This window comes from Myotis nattereri (assembly GCF_964212035.1).
Source record: "Myotis nattereri genome assembly, chromosome: 17".
Taxonomy (NCBI): Eukaryota; Metazoa; Chordata; class Mammalia; order Chiroptera; family Vespertilionidae; genus Myotis; species Myotis nattereri.
In genome coordinates, this window is record NC_138092.1 from 44104341 (window position 1) to 44121842 (window position 17502).

Below are 17502 nucleotides of genomic sequence, written 5' to 3' on the forward strand. Positions count from 1 at the left end.
CTGCAACTTCGACTCTTCAGGACTTACTGTATGATGTGGGTTATGGTTTGGGAAAATCCAAGAACCTGGAGGCAGAGGACCTGGGTTCTGGCCCTGGCCCATCTGGTTACCAGCTGAGCTGTGTGATCTTGGCTAAGGCACTCAGCCTCTCTGAACCTCAGATTGCTTTTCTGTAGGACATGGGTGTCTACTTCACAAGTAAGACAATGAGAGAAAAAGTGTTTTGTAAACTACAAAGTGTGGCTTAGGTCTAAGTTTCCTGGGTTTGCTTCCTTTTCTCTGGGTCTCTTTTACTGTAGGTTAAAAATATCTTATCCACAATTCCAAAATGCAAACACATCTGACAGACAGTATTTTGGTAACTCATTTGGCTGCAGTACTTGACCTGAATGAATTGAGTGCGTCTATTTAAAGACTTTATTTATCCCACTTATAGCGAATACTCAAGTTTTACTGCAGAAATAATAACGTGTTTGGTTTGAGAGTACTGTTCCAGTTACCTCTGGGGGTGAAAAGTACTGCACGAGATATTCTGAAACCCATCGGGCCCCAAGATTTATATTCTAGGTATAGATCCTAAGTTATACTCGTAGTTATTCATGTTCTACTTTCATGATGGGGTCAGGAAGCCTGGGTCCTAACTTCTGGCCTGAAACTAACCAGCCCTGTGTCCGGGGCACCAGTCTACCATCTGTAGACCACAGAGGCGTGCTGTGCTCTCAGGAGCTGGCCTGCAGTGTAACGTGGAGATCAAGCAGATACATGTTTTAACCCTAGTTCTGCCCCTTGGACAAGTTATTTGAATTTTTCTGAGACCTTCTTTCCTCATCTATAAAACCTATATCAAATATGTTAATGAGAATTAAAGAACAAAATGTATGTAAAATATTGAGCACAGTCCTGGTACAAAGTAAATGATAAGTGAATGGTAGCTGTTTCTATTATCGGCAATGTGGACACTCTGGGCCTCCGAAATGAACTATATGAATGTGTATAATGAACAGCTCTTGCTTCCAGTGATTATGGATTTACTGCCCAGAACAGAATGACTGAGGAAACATGCAGCTGACAGATAAGCTCATCACAATTCAACTTTCAAATGAATGACTTTTTCTAGCTTTGAGAAGCTATTCACAAGATGCCTCAAAAAAAAAAAAAATCAACCAACAGAGTTTTAAAAATGGCCAGTCATTTTCTGCCAGCAGAAGAGGAAGTCAGGGAAAATGGAAAGAAATGATTATTATTTTAGTCCTTGACTTTCAGGAGAGAACATTTTACTCCCCTGATAGGAGTTTCACCAAATGACCATCTCTGGCATCTGAAGGGACACTGCCCAGAGGTAAGCAGCCAGAGGCCAGAGGAGGCGTGAGGAACCCAGGCCAGTATTTTGTAAAACACGGAGTCACCTGACCAACTGCATCAGGGTGACTTAGATGATGTTAAAATGCAGATTCCCCCAGAGCCAAATGAATGGGATTATATGGGTTTGGGACTGAAAATATGCATCTTTAACAAGCACCCTTAATGCAATCAACACTGAAAATCACTCATCTTGGGCCACGTTATAATCATGCCATAAATACCATGTATTATTCATGTGTCATCTCACTAGGATTTCTCTTCATCTCCAAAAGAAACTTCTGGTCTAGAAGAAGCAAAAGACAAAGAAACCATCCTAGGAATTGCATAGCCAAATAATAGAAGTGATAGTATAGTGGTGCCCACGGTGGGGGAGGAGGGTTGCCAGTCGGCTTGGGGACAAAGAGGGACCGTTGTCAAGAAGGGGAAACTTCACCTGCACATTTCCCGTTGTGGATGCCCACCTCACCCTAGACTTTATTAGCAACGGGCTGCTATTTTTATCTTCAGCTGCCTGGTTTATATGCCCCGAGTTTCATAGGACCTTATCAGATGTCCACAACATGCAAGGAAAATACCAGGAGGTTCCAAATCATCGCACTTCACTGCAGTTATTTTAGGGTTAGCAGTGGAACATACAACTTCAAAACCATGTGTTTGATCTAGGATATCTTTTGGTAGCTTAACTTTCATCAAAGTTGTGTCTGATGGACAGAAACTTCCATACTTAACACAAAATGGAATGTTTCCACGTTCCCATTATTCCCCAGCTCAAAAACTCAACAGGTTCCATTTCTTTCAACTATTTAACTACCCGATGGAAGACAGGAGAAAGATCCCTAAAAACTACTATCTTCACTGCAACCATTTACGGAGCACCTCCCATATTCCCAGCACTTTTTATATTCACCAGGTATGATAAATATATAACCTCAATTCTTAAAATTCTGTAGAGATAGTACTGTCTGAATTTTATAAATGGGGACAGTCTGAGAAAGACTGGTCCTCATGTGTAAGTTCCCACAGCTAGGAGTTGATCGACTTAGAACTGTTGGATTCATAATGGCAAATACTATTAACACGGTTTCAAAAAGCAAAGGACTTCAGCAGTGAATGTAGGTCTTCCTATATGACCTACTGCCAGGTCTACCAGCAGCAACTATCCCTTTCAGCTCAGAGGCTGAAGGCTTAAAAAGAGCATTGACAATGAATGAGTAGTTTAATTCTATAATGTATAGTAAGTGAGTTTGCAATTCTCTTATCAAGCCTTCAAAGTTCAAAATTGATAGATGATAAAAACAAACAAAGAGGGATAATCTGTAATATGGACTTGTGATAAATACCAAGGACACAACAACGAAATAGGTGTAACCTTTGCTTCAGTGATGATCTATCACATCAGAGATGTGAAACAATGTGCTAATGGTATCAACAGGGAGTCATGGGACCATGGAGAATTTAACCTGAAGTGATGTTTTGCTATATTTCATTTCTATTTTTCCCTGAAATTGAATAATTGGATGTTCTTATTGAAAAGGTTACTTACATTAAATCTTCCTGCAGAGTAGGAATATGTCAAAATGACTTTATTGCTCAATATGTTGAATTATATAAGAATAAACTATAATATAATGCATTATAAAGCCTTAGCACCATCGTGAGCCACGTGAGTCACTCAGAATCATAGAATTCTGGAGTTTGCAGAATCCCCAAAGATTGTTCGTCTCTCTGGTATTAGAAGATCTTCAAGAGAGGGAATTGAACCTCATGATTCTGTTGACCCACCTCCCTCATAATTTGGTTCATTACCGGACACCAAACACAATGGTAGGAGTGACTGCAGAAAAATGTTGTTTTTCTGAAATGCATTTAGAATTTCTAAATCTTGCAGAGACAAAGGAAAAAGATGATTTTTTAAAATTAGTTAAACTATTTATTAGCTGTCTGAGTGGGAAGAAAATTGCAGAAAGATATAATTATAAAACCTGAATATAGCTGGCATCCAGCCTAGAGTTTTCAGCCTGTTTATAAAACATGCCAGATATCAGATGGTATGCGTTAATAGCAGATAGCCAAAACACTGGCTGCAATTTCTAGGAAAGACTAAATAATTTTACTAAGCTTTTGGCAGAGCTGTTCTGTAACACACCATTTCTCTTTAAATCTGCTTAGAAAAAGAAATGACTTGAAATAAATGAGGAAAGTTTAGAACTTTCATTTTCTACACAAGGGAATATAAATATGGAAAGCATGGTACCAAACACCAGAATGTTCATATTGTGAGTGCAAAACCCCTAGTTATCTACCCCCTCTCCAGAGTGTAATCCTATAAAATTTGGAGTTCATACATTCTAGAATAGATTCTAGAACCTGAAAATGAGAGAGGAGAGACAAAGCAGTTTCCAGAAGTGAGAGCAGCAAAAAAAATGGGAGGAAAATGAGAAACAAAAACCAGATTCCTGAGGTACTGCATTGCAACACAATAACTGTGTCCATAAAAATGATGCTTACCTCTAGAAACAAGAAAAATCTCTAATAACTACCTAATCCTACAATGAAAAGAATTAGAAGGGGAAAAACAAAAGAAGTCCAGAGTAAGTAGAAGGAAGGAGATGATAAAGTTCACAGTGGAAATAAATGACATAGAGACCAAAAAAACAATATGAAAGATCAATGAAACCAAGAGCTGATTCTTTGAAAAGATAAGCAAGATTAATGAACCTCTAGCCAGAATCATCAAGAAACAGGACCTAAATAAATAAAATCAGAAACAAAAGAGGTGAAGTAATAGCTGACCCCACAGAAATAGAAAGGATGGTAAGAAAATACTGCAAAACAACTATACGCCAACAAATTGGACAAATTCCTAGAAACATACTATCTTACAAAACTGACTCAGGAAGAATCAGAAAATCTGAATAGACTAATAACAACTAGTTAAGTTGAAGCAGTAATAGAGAAAAGGAGCAGAGTAAATGCTACGTTATTATATAGAGGCTTAGATATCGCTGCTTTAAATTCCCATCAGTGTAATTTATGCCAATCTTTCTAAAGGTTTTTGTTTTTTTTTGACATCCCCTTAAAGATAAATTACCTCCATATGGGATCATTCTTCTCTCATAATCTGTAATGCTGTATCTCAAGTGTGGGTTTCAGTGAAGTAATAAATAGTTCTATTTTACTGTCTCAGCGACATTGCTACAACAAATCGGCATCTATTAATCCTACTTCCTTTAGCGACACAATCACCAGGCCCTTCTGAGATTAGGAAGAAAATCAAATTTCAAAGTCAAAACCACATTCCAAATTTCTTAAAAGATTTTTCTTGTTCAATTCTTTTGTAGAAACATTGGTCACCATTTAACATACAGCGGCAACAAAATGCACCCAATTTACATGCATCAAGAAGTCAATAAATCATCATACATGGACAACATGAATTTTAAACAGACAGTACTAGAAAGTAGCTCATGTTGCATTTAACCACAGTTATGGTGCTCTCAATAAAGAAATAACTAATATGAGAAATAAGAATTCCAGTTTCAATCTGAAATAAAGTTCTTGGTAACAAGTAACATAAAATAATAGTTACATAAAGTAATTCTCTTAAAGGGAACCATCTCTCAGAAATCATTTTATGCAGAACACAAAGATCTTGGAAAAATGTGTATCTTAGGTTAAGGACAAAAGGGTGCCATTTTTTGAAAATTAATTAATTACCTGAATGATGCAAATGTTTACTGTGCCCATAAATTAAAATGTCTTTCAATATGAAGATTTTATGTTACACGTTTTGACACCTTAAATAACTTTGCAGATGTTCAGCTAAACTGAAAGATTCTGTAGGACTAGATTATTTTCAACAGGAAGAAAAGCACACAACAGTAATCAAAAGCCCTTTCTAAACTCACAGGCAGTTTCTGGATATGGGATTTAATTAACAAAGAAAAAATTTAAGCACCACAATAATATGCTTTTTTAGAAAACAGAAAGGACTGGCGATATACAAGTTAGGGACAAAAGCACATAAATATTTAGCAAAAAAAGTTTTTAATAAGCACTCTAAATCCTCTCTCCTGAAGTAATAAAAAAAATTTTTTTGGTGTGTGTATAGTACTATGTGAAAGATACAAACCACAATTCTGTTTAAGATATCAAGTTCTATTCTAATTTGATCAAATGAGACTGTCATACTATTTGTACATAATAAGAATGGTATATGTTTATCTTTCCACTGTTTGCTTTATGTTTTTCCTTCTAAAATCTATGATTAAGGGATAGCACTAAATTATTTTGAAGTGCACTGAAGCGAATTTATGGTAAATTGCCTTGTGGGGAAAATCAGTTCCTTTGTAAAAAGAGCTCAAAGTTAAAATTTGCAAATAAACGTTTAAAATAAGTTATAGCTGTAAATACAGCCATCTTATAAGTTTCCCTTCTTTTGCATATATTTACCAACTTTAATAATTTCAGCAACCCAAATAGTAATTTTAATTTCAGTTTTTCTACTCCATAATGTGTTTTTTTAGCATGTGTAACAGGTCACATGCTAACAAACTTTAAGGGTTCATAAAATTAAAATTTATGATTCCTACACGGTTATACTTAAGTCAGATATACAAGATTGGAATAAATAACTTCAACCTAGAATCTGATTTAAATACCACAAAAGAAGAAAAAAAGACCAAAAAGAAGAAGAAAAAAAAAGATTTTAACTCATGTAACTTTTGACTATTAGACTATATGTAGCAAAGAGTAAAATATAAAATATTTTTGCCTTGCCAGTGTAGCGCACTGGTTGAGCATCGACCTGTGAAGCAGGAGGTCATGGTTTGATTCCCAGTCACAGCATATGCCCAGGGTTGCGGCTTGATCCCCAGTAGGGGGGCATTCAGGAGTCAGCGATCAATGATTCTCTCTTAATATTGATGTTTTTATCTCTCTCTCCCTTTCCCTTCCTCTCTAAAATAAATTTAATATATATATATAATATTTTTCACCTCAAAGGAAGTTATCCAGAAGTAAAATTCACTAAACAAGATATAACATCAGGATTATGAATAGGAAGTACTCAGACTCATTTAATTCAGATCAAAAGACATTTTGGAGGGAACAAATCCTTCCTGTACAATATAATTTGTATCTCATTAACCTTACAAACATCCTTTCAACTTCACCACTTATCCCATAAACCTTCTTGACAGTTCCCATTTTCTATTTCTCTAAAAAAATTTGTTTAGCCTCTTAATTTTCAAGTGTCATGTCAAACCCCTTAGTTCACTCTAATTCCATAATCACCATTGAAAAGAACCCACAATAATAATTTTCTTCCTCTCATTAGTCAAAAATCACCATGTAATGATGCAAAATTGAGAAATTAAAAGTAAAACAATCCATTCGAAATAATATACTTAAGATATATGGTTGCCCTAACCGGTTTGGCTCAGTGGATAGAGCATCGGGCTGCGGACTGAAGGGTCCCAGGTTCGATTCCGGTTAAGGGCATGTACCTTGGTTGCGGGCACATCCCCAGTCGGGGGTGTGCAGGAGGCAGCTGATCGATGTTTCTCTCTCGTCGATGTTTCTGACTCTCTGTCCCTCTCCCTTCCTCTCTGTGGAAGATCAGTGGGATATATTTTTTTTAAAAAAGATATATGGTTTTATGTAGTACAAAGACCACATAACTGCTCATTCTGATTGACCTCTGGCACTTGAGACAAGAAATTAGAATGAGTAACAGAAACTTAAAATACTTAAAGTCTGCATCTGTTTTGAATAGATGTGGGAGTAAATAAAAGTGACTGAAATTATATGATTATGAATGTTTTCTGTGAAACAGTACAAAATTGATGTTGCCAGAAAGCGAGTAAAAAATCTTCAACTGACAACAAACATCTTATGTAATTTGGAAAAATCTTAAGGTTGAATTGTAACTATAGGGAACACAACAACAGAAAATGTTTTCATGCATATACATATTACGTAACAAATAAGCAAACCCCAAGTCAGTACAATACATCAATGACTGATAAATGATATCTGGATATATAAAGAAAGAGAAGGAAAAGATAAAATGTTGACTGCCGTTGATGAAAAAGCACTTCAACAATTTACACAAAATGATACTAAACAGTTTTTTTAAAAAGATGTCCTAAGAAAACCAAGCCACAATAAGTTAGTGTTTTCCATAATACATGCTGAATTATTTGATCCCATATCTATACACTGTTACTGTCTTAATTCCTAAATGTTGTGACAGCATATTTAATCATTGAGGTACATTAGTTTACATCTTTTATAGGTACTCTACGAGGGTTAATTTTTCTTTTCCAGTTTTTCATCTTCTTCACCTACTCCCAAGAAAATCAAAGGAAACATTCCTAGAATGCAGCCAATAGTCACCCCAACAGCTTTGCCCTAAGGAAACAAAACAAAACATTTTTGAAAGTTATTTTATTGCTGTAAGAGGAATCCTTGCTTAAGTATCTATGATAAACAATTACTATCCTATATAATAAAAGCCTAATATGCTAAGTGTCTGGTCGTCTGGTGACCAGTTGACTGTTCAACCAATCAAAGCGTAATATGCTAATGATATGCTAAGGCCGCTCAACCACTCACTATGACGTGCACTGACCACCGGGGGGGCAGTCAACTGGTCAACCAGTCGCTATGATGTGCACTGACCACCAGGGGGCAGATGCTCCAACTGGTAGGTTAGCTTGCTTCTTGGGTCCGGCCGATGGGGACTGAGCGAAATGGGCCGGACATGCCCTGGAGCCTTCCTGCAGTCCCTCCCCGCCCCCAATCATGCACTGGTGGGGTCCCTTGGCCTGGCCTCTGCCCTCTCGCAAACCAGGACCCCTTGGGGGATGTCAGAGAGACTGTTTCAGCCTGATCCCACAGGCCACTCCCCTCGGGAGGGCTCCAGATGCAGGGCTCATGGCTGGCAAGTGCTGTTACTGCAACTTGAGCGTCTCCCGATCAGGACTGATTGGGCGCGAGCCCGTGGCAGCTGCAGTGGGGCTGGAATGAGCAGGAGTGGCAGGTAGGCGCTGCAGGCAGCATTGGACTGCGGGTTTTGGCCCAATCCCCGCAGGCCACCCTAAGGGACCCCACCTGTGCATGAATTCGTGCACCAGGCCTCTAGTGTACTATAAAGTTCAACTGTGACTGCATGTCTTTTGATCATAATAACCAAAATATAAAAATATGCTACAAAAATATTCTAGAAGAAATGATATTTAAAGTTCAAAGCAACCAGGAAATTTTTCTTTTATCAAATTGCCATAAAAATAACATCAAAGAATATTCAAGTAGAAAACACTCATTAAATATTGAACATATATTTTAATGTCAGAAGACAAGAAAAATCCTCACCTAGAATCTTATTTTGACCTTAGATAATGTTTGTATTTATTTATATATATTCACAGAGACTATATTAGATTCCTGACTTCCCCATATACATGAAATGACCCTTGCTAGTAGACTCCACTTCCCACCCAAAATGTTAGAATGCTTGTTACTGTCATCCATGAAAACCAAGGCTTTCTCTGCCCTCACTCTAGGAATGCCAGTCAGTGAGTTCCAACACGATTTTCTCAATGGGGCAATATGGTCAGTAGGGCAGAGGAGGAGGAAAGAAATGGGCTATCCTTCCTTTTCTGGCTCCCTGATCCAGGCCCTGAAAAAAAAATTATATATATATATGGTTAATCCTCAACCGAGGACATTTTTTTCTCCCACTGATTTTTAGAGAGAGTGCAAGAGAGTGGGAGAGACACACAGAGAGAAATTTTGATGCAAGAGAGAAACCATTGGTTGCCTCCCGCATGGGGATCAAACCTGCAACCAAGGTACATGCCCTTGACCCGAATCAAACTCGTGATCCTTCAGTCGTGGGTCAATGCTAAAACCACAGAGCCAAACCAGCTAGAGACAACCGGCTAGGGCCATATTTTTCCATTATAATAGCCATATATATATATATATTACTAGAGGCCCGGTGTACGGATTTGTGCACTGGTGGGGTCCCTTGGCCTGGCCTGCGGGGATAGGACCAAAACTGGATCTCTCACATCCGTCAGGGGGTCCCGGATTGCGAGAGGGCTCAGGCAAGGCCAAGGGACCCCACTGGTGCACAATGGGGGCCCGGGAGGGACTGTGGGAGGGTCCAGGGTGTATCTGGACTGTCTCGCCCAGTCCCAATCGGCCAGACCCCAGCAGCAAGCTAACCTACTGGTTGGACCATCTGCCTCCTGGTGGTCAGTGCATGTCATAGTGACTGGTCAAATGGTTGAACAAATGGTCGGACACTTAGCATATTAGGCTTTTGTTATATAGGATTATCGGGTCTTATAATAATATTAGGCCCTATAGTTAATTATACTGGAGCTAACCGAGGACTTGAGTATATCTGTAATATTATGCAAGAAGATATTTTCAGAGTTTCAAACAACCAAATTACAAATAAGGCTTTAAAATACAACATATGTCAGTTAGAAACCACATGTGTACTGGCATATATTCTATTCTAGGTAAATTTCAGAGTTAGCACATGTTATAACTAGATGGCTGATCACTAACTTCAACTACTACAGGCTGTTTATAACCAAATGTTATGTTACAGAATAGAAGATTTGACCCTAAGACATACCAAGCGGAGTCAACAACTGAGGAACAGAATCCATATGCTTATGGGGTTTTATCAATAAACATACAAACAAGTATATATATGACAGTTTGGTGTGTGACGTGCTTTTGTTACAGAAGGGGGGAAATGGACTTGCTCATAATATAGAAAGAAAACAATTATAAATTATGTCAGAAGAGAAGGCCCCAGGAAATAATCTTATCTTGATCCCAACTGTTATGTTAAAATGTTAAGCCAAATTCCTAGAATGTTAGAATATCCTTACTCCTCAACAACCCTGGCTGATCGATATTAGCTAACTAATCTCACTTCAATAGATCTACAAATTGCAGGATATGGACACACACACACACACACACACACACACACACATAATTTTTTATGCAGCGACAGGTCTAAGGTAGAGCCTGAGAATTTGCATATCTAATCAGTTCCCAGTAATGTTGACCCTGCTGGTCCTGGCATCGCACTCAAACACTGCCCAGTGCAATCCCCTTCTCACCTGGCTTTCACCATCCGACCTTTTCAGTGAGGGCTGCGGTGACCCTCCTATTTAGTATTGCAATGTGTCTCCATTCTAGCACTCCCAACCTCTTTTACTCTGCTTAGCTTTCCTTTTTTTCTTTAATTTCCCATAACACTGTGAACTTCTAATATTCTAAATATTTAACTTATCAAGTTTTTAAAATTGTTTCTTTCTCCTCACGCTGCTAGAACTTAAGATCCACCAGAAAAGAAAAAAAGAAAAAGATCTTGTTTTGTTAACCAATAATATCCAAAGCTCCTAGGTCTGTGCCCTGCATGTAATAGGTTAACAGTAAAGATTTGTTGAATTAATGGGTGAATGATTACACCCACCATCTCTAATTCAATCCTCTTCAACTCTTGACCTTTAATCCAAATGCCTACTCGGTATCACCGCTTGAGTGTTCTACTGACATCTCAAATTCAGCGTGTCCAAAATAGAACTCATTCTCTTCCCTTACAAAAGTTTTTCTTCCTCCTCTTCTGAATTGGTAACACTGATCCATCCCGTTTCCTTCCTATTTAAAATAGCACTCCACCACCTACGTATGGGGTTCAAGCTCTTTGGCACAGTTTACACATTGACAGAAAAATGCCTTTCCTGTCTGATCCATTCTTACATCTCCCATGTTGTTTTCCATTATTGCTTCGATGTACAACTACTACATAGCACATCCCAGCAATTACTAATCTCTTGTATTTTTGTTAACACACCCTGTTTTTATCATGCTTTTCTACTTGCTAGTCAATATACTTGGAATTCTCTTGTTCACTTAGTAAATGTCTCCCCAATAATTTTTAAAAATCAGCTTAGATCTAATAGTCACCAAGAAATCTCCCCATGAAAAGAAACTTTTCCCCACAAAGTATTAATTCTTGTACTTGTGCTATTCCTAGATCTAGTTTATAAGTCCATTGCTGCATATGTCACACTAAATTATAATTTGTTTAAATGTCTGGTTCTCTACCTAAACAATCCTCAAAACAACTATATTCATTTTATGTCTAGCACATAACTTGATACCTTAAGATTACCTGAATCATATGAAGAATTTTTAAAAATGAAGTACACCTACAAAATATGAAGTCAATAAAAACAATTACTCTCCCTCTGAAAACTGCCAAGCCTTGGACAATTTGTGTTAAAACCTACACTCAGATCAATTTTAGTCTCAAATTTCTCAAGGGACTGAACTTGCTCTGGCTACCCAAATCCACTTCCACAAGCCACGCAAACTACTTACCAGATGTGTACTAACTCGTGTTTGCCACATGTCAACCTGCTTCGGTGTGAGATCAGGAATCGACAGGCCTAGCCTGGCAGCCAAAGCTTCGACGTAGCCTGCAAGTCTTTAAAAAAGACACGGGGACAGAATATAAGTTGTTAAAGTCCTCAGGTAGTAAAAAAACAAATTAATACAAAGAGAAACGAGATAGTTTTATACCTATAATTAATTGGCACTCTAGAAATGGTGTCAACATTTTCATAAACATTTTTGTGTATAAATTTTTATTGTGTATAAATATATCCAGCTTAAAACTATTTTCATATTACTATATTTAATACATAGGTAAATTAATTGACTTAGCAAACTTATTCTCTACCATTACTTTTACAAGACTAATTCAAGGTGTAGAAATTTTTAACAACAATTTCAATTTATGCACTTATTCTACATTCCAAGTAAAGCACTTTAACATATGATATAAATTAATGACTATCGTCAGAAAGCAAAAATTTCCAAATTTACCAGATAGATATAATAAGAAAAACAGCCTAGAATTTTCATAACAATTTCAAGTATTTATCAATTCTAATTTACCTTCACTTGTTGGATACTATCTTACTTTATGAACTGTAAGGAAAAAATGCCAATTAAACTATGCATACCATTGATTATGGGATGGATCCCAATGTCAGGTATGTTAAATCTAAAAAACTGTGCATCTAAGAATGGATAAAATGTGGTGTTTGTTATTTAATGATATTTTTAAAAGGCAAAGAAGAAATAGTTCTTAAAAGTCTCCCAACAAAACCTTTATCTCTAACAAAAATAATTGTTTTATGATGCTATCTAAAATGAAACAGCCTTACAATGTATTAGATCATTTAGTTCTATTAAATACAGAAAGCTATCACAGCAGCTGTAATACCATTACTAACCTTAGTATTGGAAACTGGGAAAGGTGATGTTTGAAGGATGATAGCATATGGATTTATCCCAGAAATTTCAGGAATGTAAAATTTCTGCCTTGGCCCCAAAGCAAAGAAACTCTGTTTTTAATGGTAGCTTTGGCCCCAACTCCAGCGCAAAAGTTTGACATGTAGGGTCAGACCAATTATAAAGCTACCTTTGCAGCTCTAGACTATAGGGCTAAGTAGACTTCTATTAGCCCCAAATCCAAATTCCAAAACTTACCACTCCAATGAACCAAGGAAGGAAGTAACAAAACCAAAGGCTGAGTATGAGAGTGTGCGTATCACTGTAATTAATGCCAGCTTAGCCTAACTTATACTTCCCAAGCTTCCCCAGGCTCGGGAAGCAGCCCAGCCCATTTGCCACTGGGAAGTGAGAATGTAAAAGGAGAAAGAGAGAAAACTGGTCTTTTCTAAGCAGACAGTTTGTTTCATCATTCCTGCCACAGGGAGTAAAGAAAGCAAACACATGTATGCTTTGGCCATTATTCCTTTAGAAAGTTCCTCTCTCTAGAGAAAACATGTCCAGTCAGCAGCCTCACCTTTGAGCCACATCTCTTATCTTGGGGCTTAGTGGGAGGAGGCTGGGGTGGAATAATGATAGGGGTTCTTACTTTTAATCCTCTCTCGGCCTTGGAAATGTCTATAAAATACATACGTATAAATAATTAACTCTGCTTCATTATGATAGCTTTAGAAAAATTTTGGTATATGTCAGAATTTCTTGAGAAGATTATTGAACACAAATGTCAAGGCCCCACCCCAAGAAACACTCACTACGTATGACTGGGGTGTGACCCAGGCATCAATAGTTGATGCGCACCAAAGATTTAGTACTACTGATTTCGAAATTTTGAAATTTAGCTCTAAAATTTGGCTCTAAAAGACACAAATAAATGTCTTTTTTTTTTTTTTTTTTTTTTTTTTTAGTCCTCTCAATTAAGGAGAATGGAGAAGAGAAAGAGAGCAAATAAGAAAAGACATGCACAAATGAATAAATGTATGGACCTACCCAAGACCAGCTAAATCTGACACAAGATTTCCCAAAGCAGCAGCTAAAAAAAGTGAAAAATGGACAAGTAAATTGTCACGTGGAAGTCATAAAAAGCATTAGAATACATCACTCTAATTAACAAAGCACTGGTCTGGAAGCGTTACCACATTTCTCAAACTAAAACAACTGTATCCAAAGTAACTCATTGAATAGCTCGGAACTTCAAGATTTCATAATAGAGTACAATTCTTCTGAGATTATAGTATTCTAAAATCTTCATCAAGGAGCAGGGTTTTTTTTTCTGTTGTGGCAGCCAGTTTCCATTTTAGGTTCAATATTCAAACACGTGTGCAACATTTTGTAGTTGTAACTTTCAGATAATGTTTGATAGAGGGAATTTGGATATTTGGGGAAAAGTAAAACCATATGTACAACTCCAAAATTCCAGGAAATCAAGGAGAAGAAATGTCTCTTACATTAATTCATCTACTTATGTGCTCCATACAACACACAGAACACAGAACTATCCCCAGATTTCAGCATCACGAAGAATACAGTGGTGTTAATTGAGGGGAAAGTAGAAGATAGTACCAAATTAAATTTTCCATCTTGTATTTCCTTCTTTGATTTTTCTGCCCAACTTGAGAATAAATAATTTAATAGAGAAAAGGGGTAGAAAGGTTTCAGGGTGACCAGTAATTAAAAGAAAAACTTTTCATTAACATAGTCAATGTAGTAGATTACTGTTACCCATCAACTAACATACTGTACCTAAAATTTCTCAGAAAAACGTAGTATTATGTACACAAAATTAAGAATTAAAGGAATAGGATTTAGGAGATAAACTAGTAGACATTTCAATGAGTAAATGCATTCAAATAAATTATCCCCTTCTATACTTAACCTACTGAAATGTTTTTAAATATACAGATAATAGAATATTATTATTATTAAATACCTGCCATAGTTGAAATTCCCAAAATAATTCCAATAGACATCTCAATATGGGTTCCCTGAAAAAAGATTGCAAAAAAAATTAATCTTAAAATATTAAAGCTCTGGTGACTATAAAAGAATAGCAAAGCATTAATAAAAACAGATAAAGTAGTCACACATGTTATTGCAGCAAAATTATAAAAATATGCAGAAATATGCATATATAATGCAGTAATTCACTTAATTACTAAGGATATGCAATATGCAGAAATAATATCAATATTTCTTCATTAAAATTAGGCTTTCAGAAAAAAAATACCAACACAGATACAATACAATTCATCATTAAGAATCTAAGATTTATATTTTATCACAGAGAAAGGTGCTTTAAAGCTCTTTGAGCACAAAGTCGAGAAACTCACCTAAATTTTAAATTCTGAATGCTACATCTATCTATACTATTGTTATTTATCCTATAAAAGATTGAAAAGACAGACTAAACCAGTATCTAGGAACCCAAAATACCACAAACCTCAAAAATTACCCTTATAACGCTTAGCTGTTTAGCCATTAAGTACTGGGACTATCTGATTCATTTATAAGTACAACAACATTTGATACAATAGAGCTAAAGCAAAAATGAGACTCTATTGTATTTCCACCGCATTTATTTATTGACAGAGTTTAAGACTTCCCACATCTCACTCCTCTGAAGAAAAAAGGAGCTCATATTTTTATTTCTACTTTAAAGAGAAGGAACTGAAGTGACGAAGCTGAAACTATTCTAATGGGTTATTACATAGACTAAATTAGAAATCCTAGAACCTGTCATGCTAGCTCAGTTCCAGTCCTTGGGCAATGCTGCCATAAATGGACATACTTTTCAAAAGCCCTCTTGAATACTAAGAATGCTTGAACATTTAAAAAATCTCCATGGTGTTTGTGGAGAAAAGAGAATGCCCTATGTGGTATGTAGAAATACTGCATTAATCAATTATTTCTAAAATTGAAGAGAAGCTGCGTTGAGCTTTCCTCAATTTTCTTTCCCCGTGGCCTTTTGGTCTCACCTTTTTAAAATCAATTCTTAGAAACGATGGCCCAGACAGCCTGATGCACAAAAGTCTCCCAGGCACTTACAATTACAAGGTTGTAAAGGTACCCAAAGAAAGAGATTCCCGAAGAAGGAAAAAAAAGAATGGGCATAAAGAAAAAAGATGTGTCTCTTTATATATGGATACAAACAGCAACAACAACACTGGGGCTTTGATATAGAAGAGACGCACCTGACAGTTACGGAGCATGGAAAATAAATACAGCATCGTTAACAGCAGTGAGTCACTAGGAATGGCCCAAGAAGAATCTGTTTGCAATGCGGTACATGTATTTAACAAGGATTTAAGTGTGTAATCGTTTGATTAAATTTAAGGAACCTGAAGGTCCTTCTAACAGCATAAAAAGCCTCATATAAAGTCAGTCAGTTTGAAGGCAATAGACTATCCATGCCTTTACTTTTTTCCCATAGTTAATATCAAATTTCCTGTTAGCAGGTGAGTTGGAAATCATAAACAGATTTAACACTAGTTGTCTTGCAGGTTATACGTGGTTCATCACCTGAATATAATTAATCTACTCTAGAATTCTAACAAATGTTATAATAGTTAAATTGCCAGAAAAATAATCCCCAAACCCACTAGGTTACAAAAGCAATCCCAATAACATAAAAATAGAATAAAGAGCTATAAAACCAAAAGCGTAGTAGGATTAGCAGTCAACAATAAAGGTCAAATCTATTACAAGAAGTTATATACAAATGTGTTTTTATTAGTACAACTAGGGCAGCAACAGCCCACAGAGTACACCTAACCGGAAGAAGAAAATATCAAATGTCTATGGCATGATAGAAAAGCAGAATCAAATATCATCACTTAATATCGTAAAACAGACAGAGCTGTCCACAACGTTCGGAGGCAATCAGTGTGTTTTTAAAAAAGTAAAAAAAAATTCTTATGGAGGTAGGTGGGAGGCGGGTGGAGGGGGGCAGTGAGGGAAAAGAGAGGGGACATCTGTAGTTACTCTCAACAATAAAGAAACATTAAAAATATTTTATGATAATAATGATCACTGTTTCCCTTTGCATAGATCCTGGAGTTATATTATTTATGTATATTACTCTCAGCAGTGTACTACAAAGCCTCTTTGGAACACTTCACTGTCCCTGAATTAGTTTGCAATTACCACAGGAAACTATTTTTTGCCACACCTCTTACCCTCAATCAGGGATTGAAGTCAGTGATTTAAATATTTATTTTAGTATTATACAAGTGATAACCTGGTGATTAAGTCCCTGAAAGTGGATTTCAATGTAAACTAGAAAAACAAATAATACTAAATTACTGAGCCATCTGGGGCCTGCAAAAATAAGTCACTCTCACTTATACTACTAATGAGATGCAGGCCTGAGTCACACTGGATCGTGAACATTAGTACAGTAATTTGACTCTAGAATGTGGGTGTTTTGTTTTGTTGGTAGCTCTACTTAAACACAGATATATGTTACTTTAAATATTTATATCGAAGAAATAATAAGATCTTTGGTGAAGGTCTTATTCAGGGTCTAAAAAGCTACTCAGTTTTCCTATTCTGATCTCCCCTAGCCCCTTTATGTAAAGTATGTCATCTCAACATGTCCCTGTGCGAGATCAGTCTTTCAGCATTTGAATATCTAAGGTCTGCCCTACTGAGGTGAAAAAATTATTATTAAGATGTCAGTAGGGGGGCAAGTAGCTGTTAATAAAAAGAATCTACAAGATTGAGTCATGTAAAATTGAAAGAAAT

At 36.6% G+C, this 17502-nt stretch overlaps 1 protein-coding gene across 1 annotated transcript in view; it reads right to left on the reverse strand.

The window, feature by feature from the left end:
- Positions 1 to 6413: 6413 nt before the first annotated feature.
- The window catches only part of TMEM65 (transmembrane protein 65), a 38595-nt gene continuing 27506 nt past the window's right edge, over positions 6414 to 17502 (reverse strand). The window contains exons 4-7 of the mRNA XM_081111564.1: positions 14690 to 14744; positions 13750 to 13792; positions 11785 to 11890; positions 6414 to 7776 (exon numbers count right to left, since the gene is read on the reverse strand). Coding sequence (XP_080967690.1) covers positions 7675 to 7776; positions 11785 to 11890; positions 13750 to 13792; positions 14690 to 14744 — 306 coding nt within the window. The 3' untranslated portion in view covers positions 6414 to 7674. The remainder of the gene's footprint in view (positions 7777 to 11784; positions 11891 to 13749; positions 13793 to 14689; positions 14745 to 17502) is intronic.